Genomic DNA, 26197 nt, shown 5'->3' on the forward strand with positions numbered 1-26197 from the left:
CACCATGTTCCTTCTTATACCCTTTATGTACCAGCGCCGCGGTAATGAGCGCGTACAATCCCGCAGCCACGGAAGCATAGACACGGAAGGCTTTGGGCTTTGCTGACTCTCTTTGAGGAGCGCGTAGACGACGAGCGCCGTCGACACACCTATGTACATTTACATGTTCTTAGTTATAAGTAAACTATTGCAATGCAAGCAAGCTAATTTATCACCGAGGTTCGCGTTCAAAGGGAGCAACTTTCTGCACCCGGATGAAAATAGCCAAAGTATCTTCTTGTTACCATCTGGTATCTGTAAGAATATTACCTACTTATGAGATGACAGCAGATAGAAGAGTATGGAAGAAGAAAACTTGCTGCGCCGACCACAAATAATATTGGGATAGAAGGATTTCTAAAATAATAAAAACTACAAGTTTTGTATAAAATTCTTTTATTATACAATTTATTTACATGGGAAGTGTATAATTTAGACAATTCTACTTACAATTTAAACATTGAGCCAGCATTATTATTTATTATAGAACTTCTAAACATCAATGGCCTTACTACAAAAACTTAAACATCTGTTGAATACTTGTCTAAAAAAAATTGGCTGCAAAACGGACCTTATTCCAACGTCATAGTCTGTATTTTTTTAGACTAGTGTTCAACAGATGTTTAAACGTTTTTGTGGTACGACGGTATAAGTTCTCGCTAAACGGTGTCAAAAACAGGACGACAAAATGTTTGGCGAGAACGAAACTATTTATTTGACTATTTCATGTTTTTATTAGAAACACATAGAAGTACATACACATAAAAGTTGAATTTCAAAATAGATTGTCAGTAAAATTATCTACTACCCAGCGTTGTAAACGCAATATCAATTATCATCATCACAACAGGACGAATGCTGAACTCTGATCGTCCTACCATCTCATTGGAAACCGACCTACAGCCGCTCCCAATATCCTATCAATTATTTCTTTATTCTGACCTTCACCTGAGCAGAAGTAATTTATTGTGTCCCTTTTGTGGTATGAAGTGAGGCGCGGGGGCGGGCTAAAGCGGTGATTGGCCCGCAGTGCATCGCGTCATAGCCGTCACTCGGGATTGGTTCTTTGCTAATAAATCACTTCTGCGCAGATGTAGGTCAGAGCTGAAGATTCGTGCCGATAACTATAGAATTTTGACATTAGCCCCATAAAAAAGATAGATCGTAAATTGGAAACAGCCTTTAAACTGCGTTTGACAGTCCGTGATCTCTCCACTACACAATATCAATACGTCAATAGAATTAGAAAAAAATACATCGAAGAGATTTTATAGTGTGTTCCGAAAATAATCTCTTAGATTACATTAATTAAGACGCGGGCAAAGTCAAATATTACTGGTCGTGCTCGTAGCGAGTTATAATTCGGAACACCCATTTCACAGTTCCCGAAATCATCCGAAGTTTTACGATCTTTATCGAAGATGAGCTAACTTATACGAAGTGGGAGCCTGCTTTAACCTGACGAACAAAATTGCTGAGAAAGCGAAAAAACTGGCCAATTGCGAATTAGACGCACGATGGGTTCCGTACTTTTATTAATATCGAACAAATAGTACCTGAAATAATTATTATATTCTATTTTTCAGTATTTGTTGTTATAGTGGCAATGGAAATACATCATCTGTGAAAATTTCAGCTGTCTTACTATTACGGTTCATGAGACACTACCTGAGGCAACAAATACTGGAAATTCAAATATAATTACTATTTTAGGGGGATCCCATACAACAAACATGTTGTATTTTTTTGTTTTATAGATAATGGTACAAAACCCTTCGAAGTACTGGTACTCAGCTACATCCGGTTAGACTGGAAGCCGACCCCAACATAGTTAGGAAAAGGCTCGGGACATGATGATGGTACGGAACCCTTCATACGTAAGTTCGACTCGCATTTGCCCAGTTTTTTTGTTTTCTGTAGGGTTAAAGCAGACTTCCCTATATCAAATTTTTTAAATACATTTACAAACAGTTGTCATTCGGATCATAGAGTTCGGAAACCATCCGATACATGTATGATGGTGAGCTGCCGCCTCTGAAAATATAGAAATAGGAATATTAGAAATATTAATAATAGCTATGTAATTAAATGGCAAACATTATTTCGAAAGGCACTATAAACTGTAGGTCCCGGCTGTCAGTCGTTACGGGTAATCAGAAACCAGTAAGTCTGACACCAGTTTTACCAAGGGGTGTCAGGTTGCCCAGGTAGGTAACTGGGTCGAGGAGGTCAGATAGGCAGTTCCTCCTTGTTAAGCACTGGTACTCAGCTGCATCCGGTTAGACTGGAAGCCGACACCAACATAGTTGGGAAAAGGCTAGGGAAATGATGGTGGCCTAGTGGGTAAACCACCAACCTCTCAAATATGTGCGAGTTCGATTCCAGGTCAGGCAAGTACCAATGCAATTTTTCTAAGTTTGTATGTACTTTAATGTAAAAAAAAGAATTGTGTACCTAATTTTCGGGAAGTAGGAAAATAAAACAATATAATATGTACTTACAAGTTAGTAATGAACAGTGTGACATGGTCAGGCGGCGCGAAGTCATACTGCGGCGCGAACACGTGCACATTAGCACTCGCTGTCTCCGGACGACTGCGAATAGGCAAAATAATATTTAACTTAGTATGTGTGAATGCATTTTATGTATTTAACGAGCTAATCTTAAAAATCACTCAACCGACTAGAAGAATTATTTCTGTTGGATAGGGAATCAAGGAAGGCTAGGCTATGTTTTACAGGGCGCAGCAGAGTAACACATAGGCTTATTTTTAAACCGGTGAAAGAAGCTTCCCGTGGAAGCTACGTGGAAGCTAGCATCACGCATTCAGATAAAATGTAGTCTATATCGCCCCGTTGTAGTGTAGCTCCTCAGCAGTGAAAGAATTTATAAAATCGGTTCAGTAGTTATGGAGCTTTTAGGGTACAAAAAAAATACAAACAAAAACTGTTTTTCTCTTTATAATATAAGTATCAATATAGATATACTCCTTTTATAATATTTCATGTCTATATCGTTCATTACATCCATAATGTACATTAGGTTGTCCAAATGATTTACAATTATTAATCCTGATGCAATAGTTGTAAGAAGTTTTTAAACTTATAAAACAAGTCTATTATGTAATGTTGTAAATAATAAACAATACTAATTTATTTGTTTATTTATTTGCTGTTGTTGGTATTAATTTACTTACTCATAACAGCTTCACACCGAGTACAGCTTGTATAAGGGATCTAAAGCTAATACCTGTAATATTATATTAATTAACTTACTCATAAGAGATGATAGTTCCCGTGCCCCGGGTACAGCTTGTATAAGGGATCTAATGCTAAATACCTGTAATATTATATTAATTATAATATAAACTTACTCATAAGAGATGATAGTTCCCGTGCCCCGGGTACAGCTTGTATAAGGGATCTAATGCTAAATACCTGTAATATTATATTAATTATAATATAAACTTACTCATAAGAGATGATAGTTCCCGTGCCCCGGGTACAGCTTGTACAAGGGATCTAAAGCTAAATACCTGTAATATTATATTAATTATAATATAAACTTACTCATAAGAGATGGCAGTGTGTGGTGCTGCGAGCCCGTTGACCATGGTGGCGTAGTTCCCGTGCCCCGGGTACAGCTTGTATAAGGGATCTAAAGCTAAATACCTGTAATATTATATTATAAACTTACTCATAAGAGATGGCAGTGTGTGGCGAGGCTAGCCCGTTGACCATGGTGGCGTAGTTCCCGTGCCCCGGGTACAGCTTGTATAAGGGATCTAAAGCTAAATACCTGTAATATTATAATATAAACTTACTCATAAGAGATGATAGTTCCCGTGCCCCGGGTACAGCTTGTATAAGGGATCTAAAGCTAAATACCTGTAATATTATATTAATTAACTTACTCATAAGAGATGATAGTTCCCGTGCCCCGGGTACAGCTTGTACAAGGGATCTAGTACTAAATACCTGTAATATTATAATATAAACTTACTCATAAGAGATGGCAGTGTGTGGGGCTGCGAGCCCGTTGACCATGGTGGCGTAGTTCCCGTGCCCCGGGTACAGCTTGTATAAGGGATCTAAAGCTAAATACCTGTAATATTATATTAATTATAATATAAACTTACTCATAAGAGATGGCAGTGTGTGGCGCGGCTAGCCCGTTGACCATGGTGGCGTAGTTCCCGTGCCCCGGGTACAGCTTGTATAGCGGAGCTAGGGCTAGCACCTGGAATATTGTAGGAATATTATATTAGTTTATAGAAACTCTAAAGAACTTGAAAACTTAAAATTGTGTCAGAAACAGGTCGAGTGCGACCGTACCGTTACAAAATAAAATCTATTACCAATACCATTTACAAAATGAGCAAAAAGTCACGTTGCTATATGTGAGCCCTCTGAAATATTCATTTATTCTAGTTTTTTAAGAACTTAAAACTATCAAGGTCCGTGAGAAAAAGCCTAATGACAAACAAAAAGGAAAGTCTCAGTAATACGATCCCATTTTACCCTTGCAGTACGGAACCTTAATGTATTTAAGATTTCACCAATTCTGTGAGAGGTTGTAGAAAGCAGGAAATCCTCAGAATGAACACCAGATTTTAATTAAATCTACTACTTCTGATGATATAATAAAATCGCAAGTTTGCAAGTATGTGTGCATGTACATATGTTCTACTTGTTAAAAACTATTGTACAAATTTTGATGAATCTTTGCAGTACTTTAGCCTAACATATAGGCTACATTTTTATCCATGTTGCAGGAAGTATTACCCTACTAGGTCTTGATGTAACCTAGGAAAGCAATTTAAATTTTCTATGGGCTCTAATTGCTTGAAATATGGCAAAAAATTAATAAAATTTAGCGATAAGATCGCTAATTGTATTACCTAAACTCTTAAATACTTTCGTTTTTTTATTTAAATTGATGTTCATAATCTTATTACATAAAATGAATTGTGGTTCGTTTCTGACTAAAACTCGAGAATGGCTGGGCCGATTTCACTTATTCTAGTCTTAAAATGTTTGTAGAGGGAAGATTTAAACGATTCGAAGTTCTCGGGATCAGCTAGTTAAGAATATATCTATGTAAAATAAATATATACGTACGGGCACACTGAAGTGCTTGGCGGCCTGCGTGACGGCGTGCATGCCGGGCGCCACGAACACCGCGCCGCCGCTCAGCGCCGCCTTCACGCTTATTATCACCTGCAATATATAAGTTTTTTATTAGTAAGAAAGTTTGAAAGGATGTATCATCTATTCTATCCTAACATTATAAAGAATTTTTAGTTTTGTTTGGTTGAAAAAGATACACTTAGAAAGCTATATCATCTACAAGTAACAAAGGCTATATTTTATCCCTATAGGGAGTGTAGTAGAAGGCAGGTAATATGTAAATGGTAAACCCAGCGCAATTTTATGTATTTTATTCGTGACTTTGTGTTCTCTTTGAATACATTCAGTTCCATTACAAGTCAAACAAACAAACACGTCGTTTTTTTCAATGCTAGCCGTTTTCCCGTGGTTTCACCCGCATCCCATGGGAACTGCTGCCTGTTCGGTGCCTTTTAGCGCAACAAAAAATAAAAAGAAATCTTTATAGTCTATACTGAACTCTAAAATAATAAACAGGAGAAAATTGTTTGTTTGTACCTTACTAGAGGCTCCAAAATTACTGACTCGATTCAAAAAATTAAGTGTTCAAAAACTACACTCTTCCCGAATAACATAGGCTATATTTTATCTCGGTACTGACAGTAGTTCCCACGGGACACGGGTGTAGCCCAGGAAAGGAGCCATTAAACCAAGTTTCAGGTTTACAGGTATTTTATAATATCTTGTTTGTAAATTACATACCTTATTAACCCTTGACATGACAGCATATATAGCTTCGGAGCCGATCACAGTGACCGGCACGCCGGCCGCGCTCAGACGATTCGCCATCGCGTGACTCTGGAATATACAACATTTTATATTAAAACAGCTAGGCAGATGATGAAACGGCTAGGCAGATCGTAAGACGGCTAGCCAGATTGTAAAACGGCCAGCTAGATTGTAAAAGGACTAGGCAGGTTGTAAAACGGCTATCCAATTTGTACAAAACCAACACATTTTAGTTCCAACATATTTTCTGTACTCGTCGTTTAGTTTTAGCGAGACTGCTTTATGGTGCGAAGACGCTTTAGAAACAGCAAGCTTAATAGTAAGTTATTTTGTTATTTTTAAAAGCGTTTTTAAGTATTTTAAACTATTATTTTTATTTTTTACTTTTTTAGATTGAAGTCTCAAGACAATTTTTTTCGTATTACTGACAGGAAACCCTTTCATTTAATACCCATATCATGGGGGTGGATTTGTAACAGCCAGTCCGCCATCTTGGGGAGGCCGCCATATTGGATTTGTAATGACGTTTCTTAGCTAGTCATGTATTGTCATCAGAACTGATAGATTTTTATCGTGTAAACAATTGTTGGTGAGCCAAATAAATAAAATAAATGTGCAAAGACGGGAGGAAGGGAAGTGGGTCAAATTAAGGTTCCAAGATTTTCCTACATACATTTCCTACACACATAGTTACAAGTGAAGCTAATATAAGCGTGTTAAAATGGCTAGGCAGATTGTAAAACACCATCCCAGCGAGACTGGACCCTGAAGACACTTGGGAACCGTCCAGCCAGATGACGTGACTACCTGTGTGGTGTCGGGCCCTGTGGCCAGTATAAGCTTGTAGTTCCTGGGTGCTGCAGCCCTGAGGAACCGCTCAGCCACCACGCTGCCTCCGCAAGTGAGGATCAGCTCGTCTGCGTGGACGTGCTCTCGAGCTTGGCTGCAGATTGAAGATATGCTGGATTCTATTTCGCCTCGGAGCTGTAATGATAAAGAAATAGGTACATATTATTATTTTTTTTGCACACATAAATGGACACAGAGAGATTATGTACAACAGGTAAGTAGATATTTGGTTAGAGACGGGTAGTCATAAGCCAGTAAGTCTGACACCAGTCTAGCCAAGGGGTATTGGGTTGACCAGGTAATGGTAATGGGTTGTGGAGATCAGATAGGGCAGTCGCTCCATGTAAAACACTGGTACTCAGCTGTATCCAGTTAGACTGAAAGCCGACCTTAAAATAGTTGGAAAAAGCTAGGCAGATCTTTGTAACTTCTTCATATGCAAAAGATTGAACGGATTTTGATAGACGCAACCACAACCACACGACGCAGTAACTAATCTCAAAATAATATGAGATTTCAACTAATTGGGCCAAACAAGCTTTTAACTAAGAAAACCGCATCCGAGAGAGACTAAGAGAGAGGTACATACTACAAATACTTTTAACGATTGCAATGTGTGTCTGTTTTTCTCTGTACCCATATAAGAACAATACAAAACATTCTGCCAATACCATAATTTCCAAATTTCATCTTTACCTAAACATCAGTCTACCAAAATCTATGTACCCCTTACCTCAGCAATATGGTCTCTCAATGGTTCCCTCAAGTCATGCTGTGCAGCACCCAGGGTGGCGCGACGGGAGCCAGCGGCCAGCACCAGGCGTTGGAGACTCTCGCCTGATCCTTCTATACTCTGCAATGTTAAAAACAGACTTGAAAGAATATTGTATTTTAGTATTTTGTTTAGTTCATTTTATTGCAATTGGTATTGGCATGTAATGAGGAGGGATGATATGCATGCAACAGTGTGTGCTAGGTATGAATGTAGATGGATGGAGAGGAAGAGGAAGACCTAAGAAAAGATGGATGGATTACCTGAAAGATGACATGAATAGGAAGGGAGTGAGTGTCAGTATGACGAGTGACAGGGGAAAATGGAAGAGGATGACATATTGCGCCGACCACAAATAAAATTGGCAACAGGGCAGGAGGATGAAGAGTGCGTAGAGTGTACATAGGGGAGTACATAGTGTACATAAGGAAATACATAGAGTGTACATAGGGGAGTACATTGAAATAAGAAATAGGGGAGTACATAGGGAGTATAGGAAGGGGAGGGAGTACATAGAGTGTACATAAAGAAATACATAGGGGAGTACATATGTAGAGTGTAAACAAGGAAATACATAGGGGAGTACATAGAGTGTACATAAAGAAATACATAGGAGAGTTAATAGTGATGTAACCAGTGACTTCACAGTAGCTAGAATATGTGCACAATATACCAAAGAAACCATGTATTGTATAACCAGCTCAATAAAGAACTCCTCACCTGATTAGCATGAGCCCTATTCTCGTCCCGGATAGCTCTCAGCACTCTCCGGGCCACGTTAGCGGCAACCAGCTCATGTGGTAACGCTGAGGATACGTGACGTCCCACTGCACGGACTGTGCCACAGAGTTCACTGGAATGGAAAAAACATGATGATATGTCAAGGATTTTTTAGGTCTTTGGTGACAAAGATTTTCATCATCATCATCATCATCTCAGCCATAGGACGTCCACTGCTGAACATAGGCCTCCCCCTTAGATCTCCACAGATACCTGTTGGAGGCGACCTGAATCCAGCGTCGACGGCGACCTTTATAAGATCGTCTGTCCACCTTGTTGGTGGACGTCCTACACTGCGCTTGCTAGTCTGTGGTCTCCACTCTACCACGTTTCAACCAAGATTTTTCCCAACTATATTGGGGCCCCCTTCCAACCAAAACAGTGTGATAGACAGCTGTGTTGCTGAAAACTTTGTTCTTCACCGCTTCTTCTTTCCAGCCATAGCACTAGGAAGTAGTGAAAGGGGGGCGTTTTTGGGGTGCTGTCTTCTTGTAATATTGACATGAAAAAGGACCAGGTCCTGAGAAATAGCTGTATAAATGTACAAATAAACTCAAAAAATATTAGCTTATGATGGCAAACACTCAGCTGCATCCTGTTAAACCGGTAGTTCACCCCCACATAGTTGGGAAAAGGCTAGGCAGAAGCTGATGATGAAACACAAGACATAGAAATAATATAGGTAGGCTGTTGAAATACTTACAAAGCTGTAGCATTCTGAGAATCTGTTATAATTGTCTCCAATAACGTAACCATTGACAAAGCAATGTTATTTGTGCCTCGTAATTTCCTGGAAATAACAGATATTGCAATTAAAAATGTGCTGATTAAGGTATATTCTGTTTAAAGGTACAGTAGACTGCACGTCAGTGGTAACTGTCATGCACCTTAACTCAACAGTAATAAGTACGTATTTTCCTATAAAACTGTTACCACTGACCTGAAGTTGACTGTACCTAAGTACGACCAGCGGATGGTTTAAATATATGGTCAATGAGACGGTTTGCCTTTGATTGAAAAATTGGAAATTATTAATAAATATTTGACTTTTAAGAGTAACTGTTTCTTGCAGGTTTACCTCGGTCCTGTGAGGGCTATTGCCCGTTCCGGGATATCATATAGCCTAAGTTACTCAGGGATAGTGTAGCTTTCCAACAGTGAAAGAATTTATTAAATCGGTTCAGTAGTTTGGCCAATAAGTTTGGTTCAGTTTTGCCAAGAACACAATCAGTTATAGAATGTATAAATACATATATTTACTTATAAGAACATAACAATGTTATCTATAGTATGTTATAGAGTAGGTATTAGCTTGTTGACACATTGAATATTTGAATTCTGATGCAATAGCAGACATTTCAAAAAACTTCATATATTTCGAGTTTCTGACACAAATATTGCTAACTTAAACTGTATGAGCATTCTACTATAAAGTATCTAGCTTTTAGAATAGATTTTAATTGATTAGATGGGGTTAATTCCAATATTTTTGTTAAAATATGATGATAATACAACATACCCATTTCTAATGTCAGAGACGAATTTGCCAATTAACTTGACGTATTTCTCGTCTAATTCCTTCACAGGGCATTTTGATGGGGTCATTTTGACTAACTGCACTGTAAGATACTACTTCTAATAAAGATTTAATGTAAATTCATGCAATAAAACAGAAAAATAACGCTATTATAGCTGGTTCGCGAATTTGACAACATAACCTCAATTTGACGTTGTCAAATGTACTTGTCATTTGTCAAAAAAAAAATGTGACGAGATCATTCCATATTAAAAATGTATTATATTTTAAGCATGTCCTCCTGGCCGATTATCAGCCAAGGCGGCTGATCTCATATAAGGAGATTAGCCAGCTGGGCAGTAACTATTATATACCACAAGCATTTTAGCATATTTATTTGAGTAATGTAATTAAAATCATTGAACCTGTGTGAAGGCTCTTGCAACATGTTAAAGTACAAAGCATCGTCTGTCAATGCCGTACCATTGTCAACCTAAACATAGAACACTTGATTGCTGTTTACCCGACTGCGGTAAGCAGAGGAGTGATAACATGTCCCCGTAAGGTACTAGGTTCTGTGGAGTGGCATCTAGGTCATAAACATTGTACAAGATTAGTATATTTACAGATTAACCATTGCCTGCCACAATCTTTAAATCATTGGTCCACATAGGTTCCAATACTAATTATAACCGTAATATTTTGTCTTCTTACCTAAGCGGCACCACAATACACGAAAAGGTCTAACCGGCGGTGTCCACGGCTTCAGATATTATATAAAAAATGCAATTGGTAGGTATTCAAATAAAAGATTTATTCTTAAATAAAAAAATATGTATTAACATATCGTACAATTAATTCAATTTATAATCAAAACAATCATAATAATTATGTAAATTCCCCTTTATTTTACTATTGTGTAATCCATGATTTTTCAAACAAAAACAAAAGAATAACAAGTAAAACTATCTAAACTTAAGTAAATACATGATTTCAAAATAATTCATAAAAAATGTTGAAACAATTTAAAATATTTGCAACGTAGGTGGTTCAGGTTAAATGCTGGATAAAATATGATTTAATAAGTCTTTAAATGGACTTCTATAATATAATTAGATGATAATAAATTAGTGACAAACATGATCTTTACAAGAGCAAAGCCGAAATACTTTTGCCCCCTTTAGAAAGATTTCCCCATCAAAATAATCCCTTGCAGAAACTTCACTGGTCTGCACCGATTTACTATCTAAATCGGCCTTTCTTTTTCTTGAATTACTACTACTTTTTCGACTTTCATTGAAATTATAACTGATAATTTCATGCATGTCGTTAGAAATGTCAAATTCTAACTGTCCACCGACGCCATTTTGTTCCGATGACGTTTTATCCGTGGGTGTCTCAATATACGCAATTGGTTCGAGTGATTCCGAGTCGCGATAATGGGATATTGAGATAGATTCTTGAGATAAATCTGGGTTTCCAGACCTGATTTGTTCTATTTCTTCGATTGAAGATTCTTGATAGGACAAGTCAGGTAAGATTGTGGGTGGATCTGAAAGTTAAAGAAAATGTGTAATTACCTACCTCCTACTAGCTAACTTCTTGATTACCAGAAGAAATGGTGAGGATCGCATGAAAATAAGTTCCGTAGTTGTAAAACAGACGGACAAATAGACAGGTTGGGAGAGTTTTAAAGAAGGTGCTTGACTATATAGGAACGAAATTTAATTTAGATAGGTTCATTAGTTCTAGCATAGGAGCGCGACAGACAGACATAGTTACTTTCGCAGTAAATAAATAAGTATAAGATATAAAGATAATAAACATAGGATGATATTTTTAGCTCTGAATCAAATATTCAGAACGATGAATAAGATTCCGAGAAATGAGCTTAATAAATTCTTGCTATCTTATCCGCCTAGAAACAGTTGTGAAATGAACGCCAGAAGCAAAAAATATGTCAATATAAGCAAGAAACAACGTACACAGGTGCATCAGCACATTAGAATCTAATTTAAAAATACCTAAGTGTTATGCAATAATTTAAATTGTAAAACATAAAATAAGAATAAAAGGCTAAAAATAGCTTTAGATCGTAAAAACAGTGAATTTAAAAGGTCTGAGATCATCACCCAGGTATATTTCTAAAACAAAATAAATAATAAAAACCATGCTACAACTAGTTTGCAAACTAGAATTTGATGTTATGCAATTAATTCAAAGTTCTCAGCGCATCATAGATCATCAGCCTATCCTTTTACCAACTACGTTGGGGTCGGCTTCCAGTCTAACCAAATGCAGCTGAGTACCAGTGTTTTACAAGAAGCGACTGCCTATCTGACCTCCTCGACCCAGTTACCCGTTACGTCTGTGCTCAGTGGAACGATAAAAAGGCTGATGATGACGTCTTACCTTCATTGTCTTCCACTCTCACCACATCTTCGAACTCCACTTGCATCTCCTCACTACGAGCAGCAGTCCTCACAACCGGCCTTGTGGGTAGAATCACACTTTTAACTGACTCTTCATATACTGTACTCTCTTTATCTTCGTGGTGTTTTGTACCATCGACGTGGACTAGAGCTATGGTTGTTATTTGCCTGTAGTCTGTATCTGGTTTGAAAGAGATTGAAATGGTTAATAATTATCTGTACTTAATTTAATAATATTTACGAAGCTGAAAAGTCACGACTGCATAAAATTGGCCGTAGCTGCACTACTGGTTTATGTATTTACATGAGTCCGTTTTGGATCGAAGCGGCAGCAGCACGTGCAGTCGCCCTTACATATCAAATGTTTTCATGCAGTCACGGCATGTGCGGTCGACCAATATAGACAACTAGCTTCCGCTCGCGGCTTCGCCCGCAAAGTGTGTTGTTAACACGTCCGCGTAAGCAACGTCTTACAACGTCGTATTGATATAAGTATGAAAAGGCCCAACGTCGTACGACGGCCTCTAGATTGTCATATTTATTTTGACGGACCATGTCAGACCTATGTGGTGGCGACAACGTTTATAGACGTCGGACGTGAAATAACGTTGCGCCACATAACACAGATTATAAGACTACGTATAACGACGGGACGTCTTAAGACTTGGTTTAATTTTGTGTGCGAAAAAGGTGCGCCACAGTACCAACATTTAAAAATGAGATTGCTCACGCGAACGTGTTAAAAGTAGCCTATTTGTTAATCCAGGTTATAATTTATCTACATACCAAATTTCAACCAAATCGGTCCAGCCGTTTTCGCGTGAAAGCATAACAAACATACATCCATACATTGTCACAAACTTTCACCTTTATAATATTAGTAGGATAGTAGGATTATAGCATCCAATATAGACAAAGATCTGAATTGGACTGGTGACTCACCTGCACTAGAAAGAGTTTCTTCATTCTGACATTCTGTATTTTCATCTGTCACCACCTCAGTGACATTCAAATCATTATCGTCACAATCCTCAGCTTCTATATCTTCTTGATTTAATTCTATTTCATTATCATCATTAACCAAGTCCGTATTTATTGTATTTCTAGATGCTTCTGCACCTATTTCTTCAAAATCATTTCTTTGATGACTTTCATTCAAGTCATTGCTACTAACTTCATGTAACATTTCATTATCATCTTCATCTATTCTAGCATTATGTAAATCTTTTGGAAAAATTACATTTTGAACATTTCTCGGTCTTTCTATTTCTACTAAATTAGGGTTTGATAAATCTTCAGTATCTATAATTTCAGTAGGGGCTAGACTTTGCCTGTCTTTATCATCAGGTCTTGACATTTCAGCATCTTCTATTCCACGTCTATTTAAAGATTCAATAGTTGTATCTACCGATTCGAAATCAGCTTCATAATCATCGGAATAATATGAATCATTACTATCCGTACCATTATTAATATCATTGTCACCATAATCTGCCACTGGAATGGTGCCATTGGAATTTGAATCGTAAACCCCTCCACTTAAGGTTCTATTTTCAACGTCCCGAACATTGTCATCTAAATCTCTAGCTTCATAATCCATACCATCATGATTGGAACTGCCATTGGAATTTGAATCGTATATACCACTGCCTAAGTCTCTATTTTCAATGTCACGAACATTGCCATCTAAATCTTTGCCTTCACAGTTGAAACCACCATGTTCGGAACTGCCATTGGAATTTGAACCATATAAACCATTGCTTAAGGTTCTATTTTCAACGTTCCGAACATTGTGTTCTAAATCTCTAGCTTCATAGTCCAAACCACCATGATTGGAACTGCCATTGGAATTTGAATCGTAAACCCCTCTGCTTAAGGTTCTATTTTCAACGTCTCGAACATTGCCATCAAACTCTCTTTCGTCATAGTCGAAACTGTCAAGATCAGAGTTGCCATTGGAATCTGAATCGTATACACCACTGCTTAAGCTTCTATTTTCAACGAACAGCCTTCGGTATACCTTGATCATTCTCTTCTGAAGTTTCACGTAATATTCCTCAGGCTCATCATGTTTGTTAGGAAGTATTTCAATGATGAGGGGGGGCAGAGGACTGACGGACCTGGTGGAACTATCAGACCTGTCATCGTGGAGTATTAGTGATTTATCAGTCAAATCCGAGGGTTCTTCAGTGACTGGAGATAGAACTGAAAATAAAGTTTTTATTATTCGTTGATTGGCTGGTTTCACTTGCGACACGTGGAAACTACTGGCTGAGGAAGGGTGTAGCTTTCTAACAGTGAAAGAATATTCTAAATCGATTCAGTTTTTTGGAAACCTTTTGGGTACAAACAGACAAAACAAAAAAAAAATCCTCTTCATTTTCTTGGTACAGATTAAAAGTTTCGGGGTTCAAGTGTGAATCGATTGAGGTCTAAAACTCAAAAATATTATAAAGTCGGACTGGTACTACTTGAGATTAGCACATTCTAGCAAACAAACTCTCAAGCTTTACAATCATCATCATCATCATCATCTCAGGCATAGGACGTCCACTGCTGAACATAGGCCTCCCCCTTAGATCTCCACAGATACCTGTTGGCGGCGATCTGCATCCAGCGTCGACGGCGACCTTTATAAGGTCGTCTGTCCACCTTGTTGGTGGATGTTCTAGCTTTACAATATGATGTAGTTAAAATGACGTGCAAAACTGCGCAGTCAATGTAAGTATGTGGTAGTAACAGATAGAAAAAAAAAACTTACTTGGGAGATCAACAAACAGGCTGTCTACCCGTCTAGATACCTGTCTCTGCCACTCTTCTTGGTAAGAACTAGTACCACGATGCATTTTTAAATTAAATTCGGCAAAGTAAATTAAAGCTGAACAATGTTTGTATATCACCTCCATTCTGAGAGAAGACATTTGGTTGAGGGTAGTCTGATAAAGTTGCAAGAAAATTAAAATATATTTCGTCGAGAAATTGAAAAAAAAATTAAGTAAGTATGGTAAAAAAAGACATTGAGAACTTGATTTTCTGTTATGTTAAGTTAATTATTGGTAATTAAAATATGATGTGGCAAAATTTTACTTTATAATACATAACTTTGCCAGAAACTTGACGCCAAAGGGTAGATAGATAGATAGATAAAACATTTATTCAGACAAACAAAAAAAAGTAAAATAAAGGGTAAAATAAAGTATGGAAATTCTATGTAAGTTCCGAACGAATCTTGTTTATTTTTACAAGTATTTTCTTAGCGCAGTGGAAAATAAATGATATTATTTAAATCCTTGGCTACAGTGCTATGAAATATTTATGTACATGAGATATTTTTACAAACTTTTGTAATATTAACAAAACAGTAAAAAACAGAAAAATTGCTAACTTCGCGTTCGGAACACTCAATGGGAACACTGCAGTGTTTACCTGTCATTCAACTGGCTGTCAGCTGTCACCGACTCAGGTCAGCTGTCATCAAACAAATCAATAAACTAAATCGCGATTTAATTTGCAATTTAACACTAATTAACGTTTCCCATCCGCAATGCCGAAACAGAAAAACTATTGGTGCACGTAACTGTGTATTTTAAATGCAGTGTTAGTGAACATTTTCATGTGTAAACCCGTAATTCCTTTTGAGGCCTCCCGTAACGCTTCAGTGGTTGTTTAGGCCGGAAATGTCGGTTTTACTTGTGTATTTCTTGTTACAAACTGTATAATGGACTTGTCCCCGGATGAGGACAACTTCCAAGGCCGCCTCCTGCATCAGGTGAGTAAGATATGTGGTGAAAACTCCGCTTACTATTTTCTAGGTGATGGATTGAAAGGCTGGGTTTTACCGCGGTCAGGGAAGTCGCGATCATGTATTTTAAATTTAGAATGTAGCATTAAGTCTTTGCTAAGATGTTAGTCATCGAATAATTCCTGGATTTTTAAGGAAACTCTTAAAAAAAAATGTTTTGAACATTGCAAGCCAAAATAAACGATTTTATTTCATTGTTATGTGTTCCATTCTCTTATAATATTGACTTATGAGGTTGATTGGATAACTTAGAAATAATCTAGTAGACGTAAGAAGTAAGTTCCTTCCATTCCTTTTAAATGTCATGTAGTTCTTTATAATCAAATCTAAATAATGAGGATTACATTTATCTTTCACCTTCACCAGTTAAAATTAGGCTCTAGTATTCCTTGATAAATAGGCTTTCAAATCTATCCCATAGCTAAAACTTTTCAACTTTATAATAGACAGCTACTTCCCACTGTTTCATGTAAGTCCCTAGGGTAGTTATTCCTAGCTAACGAATTTTTCAGATCGGTTCAGCAGTGTTGGAGTGTTGGAACAAACAAGCAAAAATATGTATTCTCTGTATTATATCATTTTTATTTATTTAGTGTACTTTCTGCACACTAAGCTACTAAAACAATGAACAATGTGTGACTTTTATTTAGACTTAGTTTCCCTCTCCATAAGTATAGACAGCACTTTCAAATAGCTCCCTACAAACCTACCTTCATTTCATCTCCAGGCAGCCTTATGGGATAACCTAGAGCTACTCCAAGAGCTGCTCTCAAGCGGTGCTGATGTCAACGCTCGGGATTGCAGCAGCCGCAGTGCACTGCATGCAGCTGCACTGGCTGAGCGCTCTCGGTGTCTGTCTGCGCTCTGCTCTGCCGGGGCTGAGATTGATGCTAAGTCTGATGAAGCTACTGGGGGCAAGGTGAGTAGACAGGGCTTTGAAAAGTTAATAATACATTGAAGAGACTCAGAAAACTCAATCCGAAATAACGCCTGTTCCATATTAAACTAGAAAGCAAAAAAATGTTTTCTTGAAGCCATGGGTGGTAAATGGGTAGGCTAGATACAAATAAATCTAACCTTGTCAATATGACGAAGACAGGCGTGTTAATGTCATACTAGCTGTTTCCCGTTGTTTCATCAGCGCCCGTGAGAGCATCTTTCCCTATGCGGATTAAATATACTTTATGTAATCCAGGGATAGAGTACCTTCCCAACGGTCAAATAATTTTCCAACTCGGTTCAGTAGTTTTTGAGTGTTCAGATAGCAGGAAAACAGTTTATCTTATGTTTACCATACTAACCTTCATCCAACCTTCCAGACAGCCCTCCACATAGCAGCAGAACGCGGCCACTTCGAGAATGTCAAGACTTTACTCAGCGCAGGCGCATCGCTCAGCATACTGGACGCTCACGGCAACACCGCGCTCGCACTCGCCGAGCGCAACAGCTGGCGACACGCCGCGCATGCGCTGAGAGAGGCTCGAGGTGAGCTGTCCGCGGTGTAACTGTAGGAGTGCAGGAGTTCAGCATACTGGACGCTCACGGCAACACCGCGCTCGCACTCGCCGAGCGCAACAGCTGGCGACACGCCGCGCATGCGAGAGAGGCTCGAGGTGAGCTGTCCGCGGTGTAACTGTAGGAGTGCAGGAGTTCAGCATACTGGACGCTCACGGCAACACCGCGCTCGCACTCGCCGAGCGCAACAGCTGGCGACACGCCGCGCATGCGCTGAGAGAGGCTCGAGGTGAGCTGTCCGCGGTGTAACTGTAGGAGTGCAGGAGTTCAGCATACTGGACGCTCACGGCAACACCGCGCTCGCACTCGCCGAGCGCAACAGCTGGCGACACGCCGCGCATGCGCTGAGAGGCTCGAGGTGAGCTGTCCGCGGTGTAACTGTAGGAGTGCAGGAGTTCAGCATACTGGACGCTCACGGCAACACCGCGCTCGCACTCGCCGAGCGCAACAGCTGGCGACACGCCGCGCATGCGCTGAGAGGCTCGAGGTGAGCTGTCCGCGGTGTAACTGTAGGAGTGCAGGAGTTCAGCATACTGGACGCTCACGGCAACACCGCGCTCGCACTCGCCGAGCGCAACAGCTGGCGACACGCCGCGCATGCGCTGAGAGAGGCTCGAGGTGAGCTGTCCGCGGTGTAACTGTAGGAGTGCAGGAGTTCAGCATACTGGACGCTCACGGCAACACCGCGCTCGCACTCGCCGAGCGCAACAGCTGGCGACACGCCGCGCATGCGCTGAGAGAGGCTCGAGGTGAGCTGTCCGCGGTGTAACTGTAGGAGTGCAGGAGTTCAGCATACTGGACGCTCACGGCAACACCGCGCTCGCACTCGCCGAGCGCAACAGCTGGCGACACGCCGCGCATGCGCTGAGAGGCTCGAGGTGAGCTGTCCGCGGTGTAACTGTAGGAGTGCAGGAGTTCAGCATACTGGACGCTCACGGCAACACCGCGCTCGCACTCGCCGAGCGCAACAGCTGGCGACACGCCGCGCATGCGCTGAGAGAGGCTCGAGGTGAGCTGTCCGCGGTGTAACTGTAGGAGTGCAGGAGTTCAGCATACTGGACGCTCACGGCAACACCGCGCTCGCACTCGCCGAGCGCAACAGCTGGCGACACGCCGCGCATGCGCTGAGAGAGGCTCGAGGTGAGCTGTCCGCGGTGTAACTGTAGGAGTGCAGGAGTTCAGCATACTGGACGCTCACGGCAACACCGCGCTCGCACTCGCCGAGCGCAACAGCTGGCGACACGCCGCGCATGCGCTGAGAGAGGCTCGAGGTGAGCTGTCCGCAGTGTAACTGTAAGAGAGAGTGCAGGTGTTCAGCATACTGGACGCTCACGGCAGCACTGCATCACAAGAGTTATATAAAGTCACCAAAACCTTCTTCATGTATCCCTTATGTTCTCACCTAATCATAAGCGGGGGAGCTTTGTACTCTGTCATGTACAACACCTATGTACACCCTTATGTACTGCCCCTTTAAACTCCCCCCTTCCACTTCTTTATGTTTTACCCTAAGTATTCTTCCTACAAACCCCCTTTTAGTCATCTTTGTGTACTTTCTTATGTACATACGTACACCCATATGTACTAAACTTATTTGCTCTCTTTATACTCCCTTGTGGACAATACCTTTGTACGAGTTGGGGGATTTGCTCATACACATGCGAGTTGGTGAGCATAGAACGTTATCATCATCATCCGAGCCTTTTTCCCAACTATGTTGAGGTCGGCTTCCAGTCTAACTGGATGTAGCTGAGTACCAGTGTGCCACAAGGAGCGACTGACCTATCTTACCTCTTCAACCCAGTTACCCGGGCAACCCGATACCCCTTGGTTAGACTGGCGTCAGACTTACTGTCTGGAGCGCAGAGTGTTAAAAAGAAAGAAACTTTTAAATACCAATATGGACCTTATCTTCTTTTTACATTAATAAATAAACATTTCTTATTTATCAAGTATGTCGACAAACATAACATTTAAGTAAATGTCGGATTTCACAACGAACAAGATCTAATAATCTTATTTATTTTTAAGATTATATAAAAGTGAAGAAAAAACAATATTGCAAGAATATTTCACAACACAATTTAGTATGAAAACTACTTAATCGATTTAATTAAATGGTACACAGAATCTCTAATCTCAGAATGCCAGAGGCGTATGAAAAGTAAACGGCAGTTTTTTTTTTAATGGGAAATCATCAAATGACGGCTCCCGCTGTGGGTGCAGCGCTCGGGAGTGTCAGACTCTTACTGACTAAACCCCGCCATGTTCCTTCTTAAGCCCTTTATGTACCAGCGCCGCGGTAATGAGCGCAAACAATCCCGCAGACCTACACGTTTCGTCTATGTTCTATATAATATACTAGCTTCGAACAGTTGTTAAAACGGCTTCCCGATGGAACGATTCCGGACACTGTTGGCCACGGCTGCTATTCTCATATAAGGAGATCAGTTAGCTGCGCCGGACACACAAAATCCGGACGGGATGCTTTGTGAAAGTTTCTAAGTTGTAAAACCCGGGAATCTAACCCGAGACGCAGTCGTCGGTATGGGATTACTAGATCAACGAGGCAATTAGTTAATCTAGATCTAAGTATGCTAATATAAAAAAGATCAAACATTTTTTAGCTGGCCCTAAAAGCTCTGAAACTACACAACCGATTTAAAAAATTCTTTCACTCTTAGAAAGCTACACTCTTCCCGAGTAACATAGGCTATATTTTATCCCGGTACGGGCAGTAGTTCCTACGAAACGCGGGTGAAACCACGAAAACACGGCTAGTACATAATATGTATCACATATGTAGTATGTAGTAACTTGTATAAGATGAAGATAAACTATAATTTAGTACCCTCGCGATCGTCGACTAGAACACACGTCGTCACGTCGCATTCAAAAATAAAACGCCGCGATAATATAAACAAATGTTGTGATAAATAAATATTGTTTTGTGTTCATCATAATAGACAGTGAAATATTAAGTTATAATAGTGTGTTCATAATACTAGACAGTGACATAAAAGCGTTGTTTTTTTTGTGTGTTAGTGCTAATATGTTGCGTGTTATTATGAAATTGGTGCTTTTTTGACACCTACTTTTTAAGTAGATTTTTTTTGGATGTTTCTTATCATAATGGTAGTAAGTTAACCTTTATGGTTTGTCTTCTTCTGTCTGACCTTGGCAGTGTGTTTATTTGAATGTCTGATAAGTAGTAGTTATCATCTTGAAATGATCCTTAAAAATAATAATAAATTATAATTGTAGCAATGAAAGAAAGCCAGTGAATAGTTATAGAAAAATACATAGAGATAGATTTACCCTGCGAAAGGACCTAAGATATTTTTTTTATCTGAGTTTGACGCTTATCTCAGGATTTGAAATTACTTCAATGTTAAATCCATTTACTAAGGAAGGCTATATCTATGTATACTACAGGCTAGTTTTATCCAAGTGCGCGGAGTAGTTCCTCCGGGATGTGATCAAACTACTGGGAGAAGCTAGTTTAAAATAAAACCACAAGATTTTTTATGGCTCTGAAATGTCTACAAAAGAGTATTTTTAAGTAGAAAGAATGCGGTAAGATTACATATTTCGACAGAAAAAAAGAACCAGTTTATTCTGTTTTTACTGATACGTGTAAAACTATTAACTTAAAAGTCGTAGGTCGACTTATTTAAAGATTACATTAAAGTGCAATAAAATTGAGCCAGTTATAGAATACGTTAACATTATATTGCAATAATATTGGGCCAGTTACGAAATATGTATTTAAAATACGAAAAAAAAAAACGGTTAAGTGTAATTTGGACTCACGCATAAAGGGTTGCGTAACATATATTTTTTATTTAATACAAAATGGATGATTTACAGTCGCTCCTTGTAAAGCACTGGTAGTCAGCTGAATCCGGTTAGACTGGAAGCCGACCCCAACATAGTTGGGAAAAGGCTCGGGAGATGGATGGATGGAAGACTTATAGCTATGTAAAAACTTAACAATAGAAAGAAGTCTAGATAACAGAAAGTCATTACAAATCCTCGCTTATAATAACAGCCTAGAAATAAGAACACAATGTATGCTATGTGAAGTCGTGGTGGCCTAGTGGGTAAAGAACCAACCTCTCAAGTATAAGTGTGTGGGTTCGATTCCAGGTCAGGCAAGTACCAATGCAACTTTTCTAAGTTTGTATGTACTTTCTAAGTATATCTTGGACACCGATGACTGTGTTTCGGATGGCACGTTAAGCTGTAGGTCCCGGCTGTCATTGAACATCCTTGGCAGTCGTTACGGGTAGTCAGAAGCCAGCAAGTCTGACACCAGTCCCATAGGACATGGGAAAAGGCTAATGATGATGATGATGACTTGTGATTGTGATAGAACAAAAAATATTGACCTACCACAAGAATTTCTTGTACGTACATACATGGCATGCCAATTAAGCTTTTTTGTAAACCGGTTAAGTCAGAATCGGGGTTAGATAGTTGAGCATTCCGTTACAAAGTTAAAATTATTTATGAGTATCATCAGTAGATGTCGGTTTTAATGCCGAAATATGCATGCAAATATGCACTTAAAAGTTGGGAAATATGCACTATCAAAATACACTTAATTATTTAAATTCGCATTTTCTCAGCTACCTTTCGCTAGCGGTTTTATCCGCATTCCGAAGCATCTACTTCGCGCACTCGAATAAGAAGTAGTCTGTACACTCCCTCAATAAATGCGTTATCTAAAACTGGAAGTATTTCTCAAATTGTTGTTCCTGAGATTTCCGCTTTCGAGCAAACAAACATTTTACAAAAAAAGAAAAAACTGCTTCAATAATATCCTAAAACCTAAAGTGCGTGACAAATACTAAGCTCAAACCGCATCAAAATAGCTTAACCAAACGTGAGATAATCGCCCACAAACAAACATACAGACAGTTCAAACTGACCACCTCCTTTTTTTGAACTCAGTTAATAAATACAATATATAATTATTAAGTATAGTGTCAAAAAACCTCTAATTAAGTTCGAAATGACACCAACCTAATACCCTTCAAATTGTCGCCGAAGCGACCTAGATAGTTCCCACGTAATCTTGTTATGTACCCAATGTGAGGTCAATGGCTGACCATGACCTTTGTGTCTTTGAGTTCTTCAAAACGATATATTTAATAATAATAACTGCCTCATTGGTGTAATAGTAGCATGGTGCGATTGCACGAGGTCTTGGATTCGGTTTCCAGGTCAGTCTCAAAGACTTATTTTTGCAAATCTGCTTTCTCCTGACCTGTTCCCAAATTTTACTTGGATTCGGCGCAATATGTCATTTTCTTCCATTTTCCCCTGTCACTCGTCATACTGACACTCACTCCCTTCCTATTCATATCATCTTTTAGGCAATCCATCCATCATTTTTTGCAAATATGGGTACAATAATGTTGTTGAAGGGTGTCTCTCCGGTATTGTTGGATTGCCGTCCTGGAGGACTGTGGTAATGAGGGAATTCAAACTCAAAATCATTTATTAAAATTGGCTGCAAAACAGCACTTTTTGCACGTCAACATTTACGAAAAACAGCCCCCAAAACGCCTACCCTTCACAAACATCCTATGTGTTTTTGCTGGGAAGAAGTTTCGCAACAAACTACCCAGCAAATACCACTTGTGTCTGCGCAAATGCTTGTGCTATAATATGTCCTGCACAGCTGGCTGATCTCCTTATACGAGAACAGCCGCCGTGGCAGATAATCGGCCAAGACGACATTATGATCAGTAAGCCAAATAGTCTGCTAGCTTGAAAACCTAGCTCCATTTATCCCTACAATTATTTCCTTCGAACAATCCCATAGCCATACATACTTATAGATAGTTCAACTCAGATTTGCGCGCGGCTCTATGTGTGCGTCGGCTTGTAAATATACAACTTTCATTCGTGTGACAGTGACGTCGTCCGAGCATGACGTGTTCTTATCACTTTTTCTTATGGGTACAGTCGTTTACGAAAATACTAGTTATTCGCGGAGAAATTATTAAGGAGTCGGATAAAGCGTTTCAAAAAATAAAACGACATTCAAAGCTTTTTATTGTTAAATATAGTTTTTCATTATTTTTTCATACGTCTTTTCAAATTGACATTGACAGTATCTAAGAATTGAATACTCCTTAAGTACATATTTTCTAGCTCGGGGTACGTGGACAATAAATAAAAGTGTGGACTAAGAATGTAAAAAGAGGTATAATCTAGTATAATATTGTAAACAAAATGTGTGGGGAATTTTAAAAAGTTATATTGCTTCGCATAATGTCGACCAAAATAACAAAATAATGAAACTCATAAATGAACGTTTAAGTCAAATTAATGAAGGGATGTGGCGTAATACTTGTCGACATGTAGAAAAGAAAAAAGAAGAATACTATAGACATTTTGACATTGGAGTCAGAATTTATAATTCTCCTTGGAGAGTAGCGAATCCGAAAATTCATCATTTGATTTTTCAAATAGCGATTCATAATCATTATAAATAAATAAACATTAAATTACGTAATAACTGTTTTTCTTTAAACCCCCGTATACAACCCCTAAATAACTGTATTGTACCCGACTGTACCTCTTGTCACGCACACAAAGTTACTGTATATGTACAAGGGTTACCCACACATAAGGCCGCGCGCACAACTGAGTTGAACTTACTATACCATTGTTAACATTTGTACCAAAAAGGTATTACGTACATGTCCAATCTATTTAACTAAATAGAGATAATTTGATCGCTACAAGGCCTGACCTTGTTGAATCGACAATACGTAGGTTAGATGACGTTGGAAGCCATAGTTGAATCTATACTCGTAATTCGTTTGTTGGTATAAGTCCTAATAATATAGACTGGTTGATAACCGCGGTTTTTACTGCGTTTTGGGGAGTTTTTCTTGACAATTTCACAAATAAGATGATAGTAAAGGATTACAGTTATTTATAATTCATATAATAGCTGTACCTCGTTTTGCGCGAGTCGCAATGCAACTGCCTTATGGGACATCATCAGATGACCCCTCCCGCTGTGGGTGCAGCGCTCGGAAGTGTCAGACTCTTACTGACTAAAATCCAGCATGTTCCTTCTTGTACCTGTGCCCTTTATGTACCAGCGCCGCGGTAATGAGCGCGAACAATCCCGCAGCCACGGCAGGGCAGGCAGGGAACTGCCTGAACTGGATAAAAAGTAGCCTTAACCCTTTGTTATAACCAGCTATGCCGACGATGGTAATTTTTTTTGGGTTTCACAAAACATATTCTCAACTATGGATTCGTTTTAAAATTGACGCAGAAAATACCACGTCTGAAACTACAGATTTTCACTTCACTTCGTTTTTTGTATCTGACCCGAATTATGTGCACGTAAGTGTAGTAGACGAACAGTAAAGTTTTTTTATAGATAATATTATGATGTTGTTATAAAAACAGTTGATACAGTGAAATACTGCAGGTATGTTTAGGGCTGACAGCATATTAGAGCTCTTTCACACGAGTGAATTTTATCGCGCATATACGCAGAAAATAATTGTTGCGCGGATCCAAGTCTCATCGTTTGATAAATTACTAATAATGTTTATTTTCCGCTTGTGCGAAAGCGATGTTAGATGCCTAATTTCAAGAAATACAAGCAATCCCTGAGGTATTTAACATCATCCTCCGAGCCTTTTTCCCAACTATGTTGGGGTCGGCTTCCAGTCTAACCGGACGTAGCTGAGTGCTTTACAAGGAGTGACTGCCCTATCTGCCCCCCTCAACCCAGTTACCCTGAGGTATTTAAATAGGCATATTTTTTGCACTGAAAGAATTTTTCTAGTCGGTCCAGTTGCTCTTGGGATTAGCGAGTTATAAACGTACTCTTCAGCTTTACATTATTACTTTTAGATTCCGAAAAAAAAAAATAAAAAATGTAAACTAGATTGATATACCTATATACTTAGTACAACTTTTTATCCCAATACGGGCAGTAGTTTCCTCAGGACACGGGTGAAACTGCCAGCTGAGCTATTCTTACATAATTCCGGTTGGATGCCAACCCTAGTATTTCTCTCAATTGTCAGCAGTACAATGCGGCATTTTCAAGGCCAAACATTTTATGACTGCGCCCAAAATCTCCAATGTGTCACGTTCATACTAAAAACTCGGTTTTGTACTAAAAATATGTAATGTAGGCTTTTAGAGGTATTAAAGTATCATCTGCCTAGCCTTTTCTCGAGTATATTGGGGTCAGCATCAAGTCTATGAGGATATAGCTGAGTACCAGCGTGCCACATGGAGCGACTGCCTATCTGATATCCTATCCCTTACCCTGCTTAGCCGGGCAACACCTTGGTTGTCAGACTTTCTGGCTTCTAACTACCCGTGACGACTGCCAAAGATGTTCAAATGACAGCCATGATCCGCCAATTTAACGTGCCTTCCGAAACACGGAGGAACTCGTCATGACAAGATGGTCATTGGTCATCCATCCACGGACCTATCGCACCAAACGTTGTCCCTTGTGGCTGTTCGGTAGTAAATTGAAAATATTCTTATGTTTATTTTGAAGATTTAATTAAATATTTTATCAACTATTCTTGTATT

General features: G+C 39.2%; 2 protein-coding genes across 2 annotated transcripts; one reads left to right on the forward strand and one right to left on the reverse strand.

The window, feature by feature from the left end:
- Positions 1 to 418: 418 nt before the first annotated feature.
- On the reverse strand, positions 419 to 10081 carry LOC126056167 (translation initiation factor eIF2B subunit beta). Its single transcript, XM_064042921.1, has 10 exons — positions 9857 to 10081; positions 9041 to 9127; positions 8278 to 8410; positions 7519 to 7638; positions 6744 to 6920; positions 5910 to 6005; positions 5160 to 5258; positions 4178 to 4278; positions 2541 to 2633; positions 419 to 2073 (listed from the first exon to the last, which is right to left on the reverse strand). Exons 1-10 carry the CDS (start codon positions 9940 to 9942, stop codon positions 2001 to 2003), a joined length of 1065 nt encoding a protein of 354 aa, XP_063898991.1. The 5' UTR covers positions 9943 to 10081; the 3' UTR covers positions 419 to 2000.
- A 5637-nt stretch (positions 10082 to 15718) lies between these two features.
- On the forward strand, positions 15719 to 17658 carry LOC135119145 (serine/threonine-protein phosphatase 6 regulatory ankyrin repeat subunit C-like). Its single transcript, XM_064042870.1, has 3 exons — positions 15719 to 16054; positions 16815 to 17006; positions 17407 to 17658. Exons 1-3 carry the CDS (start codon positions 16004 to 16006, stop codon positions 17590 to 17592), a joined length of 429 nt encoding a protein of 142 aa, XP_063898940.1. The 5' UTR covers positions 15719 to 16003; the 3' UTR covers positions 17593 to 17658.
- Positions 17659 to 26197: the final 8539 nt, after the last annotated feature.

Source organism: Helicoverpa armigera, chromosome 30 (genome assembly GCF_030705265.1).
Source record: "Helicoverpa armigera isolate CAAS_96S chromosome 30, ASM3070526v1, whole genome shotgun sequence".
Lineage (NCBI taxonomy): Eukaryota > Metazoa > Arthropoda > Insecta > Lepidoptera > Noctuidae > Helicoverpa > Helicoverpa armigera.

Bases quoted from the DNA above. Each gene is read 5' to 3' on its own strand.
- LOC126056167 (XM_064042921.1), bottom strand. From the start codon at position 9,942: ATGACCCCATCAAAATGCCCTGTGAAGGAATTAGACGAGAAATACGTC. The intron at 6,921-7,518 runs GTAAGGGGTACA...TTATCATTACAG, and splicing joins TGAGAGACCATATTGCTGAG to CTCCGAGGCGAAATAGAATC. The intron at 2,074-2,540 runs GTAAGTACATAT...CTATATTTTCAG, and splicing joins ACACTGTTCATTACTAACTT to AGGCGGCAGCTCACCATCAT.
- LOC135119145 (XM_064042870.1), top strand. From the start codon at position 16,004: ATGGACTTGTCCCCGGATGAGGACAACTTCCAAGGCCGCCTCCTGCAT. The intron at 16,055-16,814 runs GTGAGTAAGATA...TTTCATCTCCAG, and splicing joins AAGGCCGCCTCCTGCATCAG to GCAGCCTTATGGGATAACCT. The intron at 17,007-17,406 runs GTGAGTAGACAG...CCAACCTTCCAG, and splicing joins ATGAAGCTACTGGGGGCAAG to ACAGCCCTCCACATAGCAGC.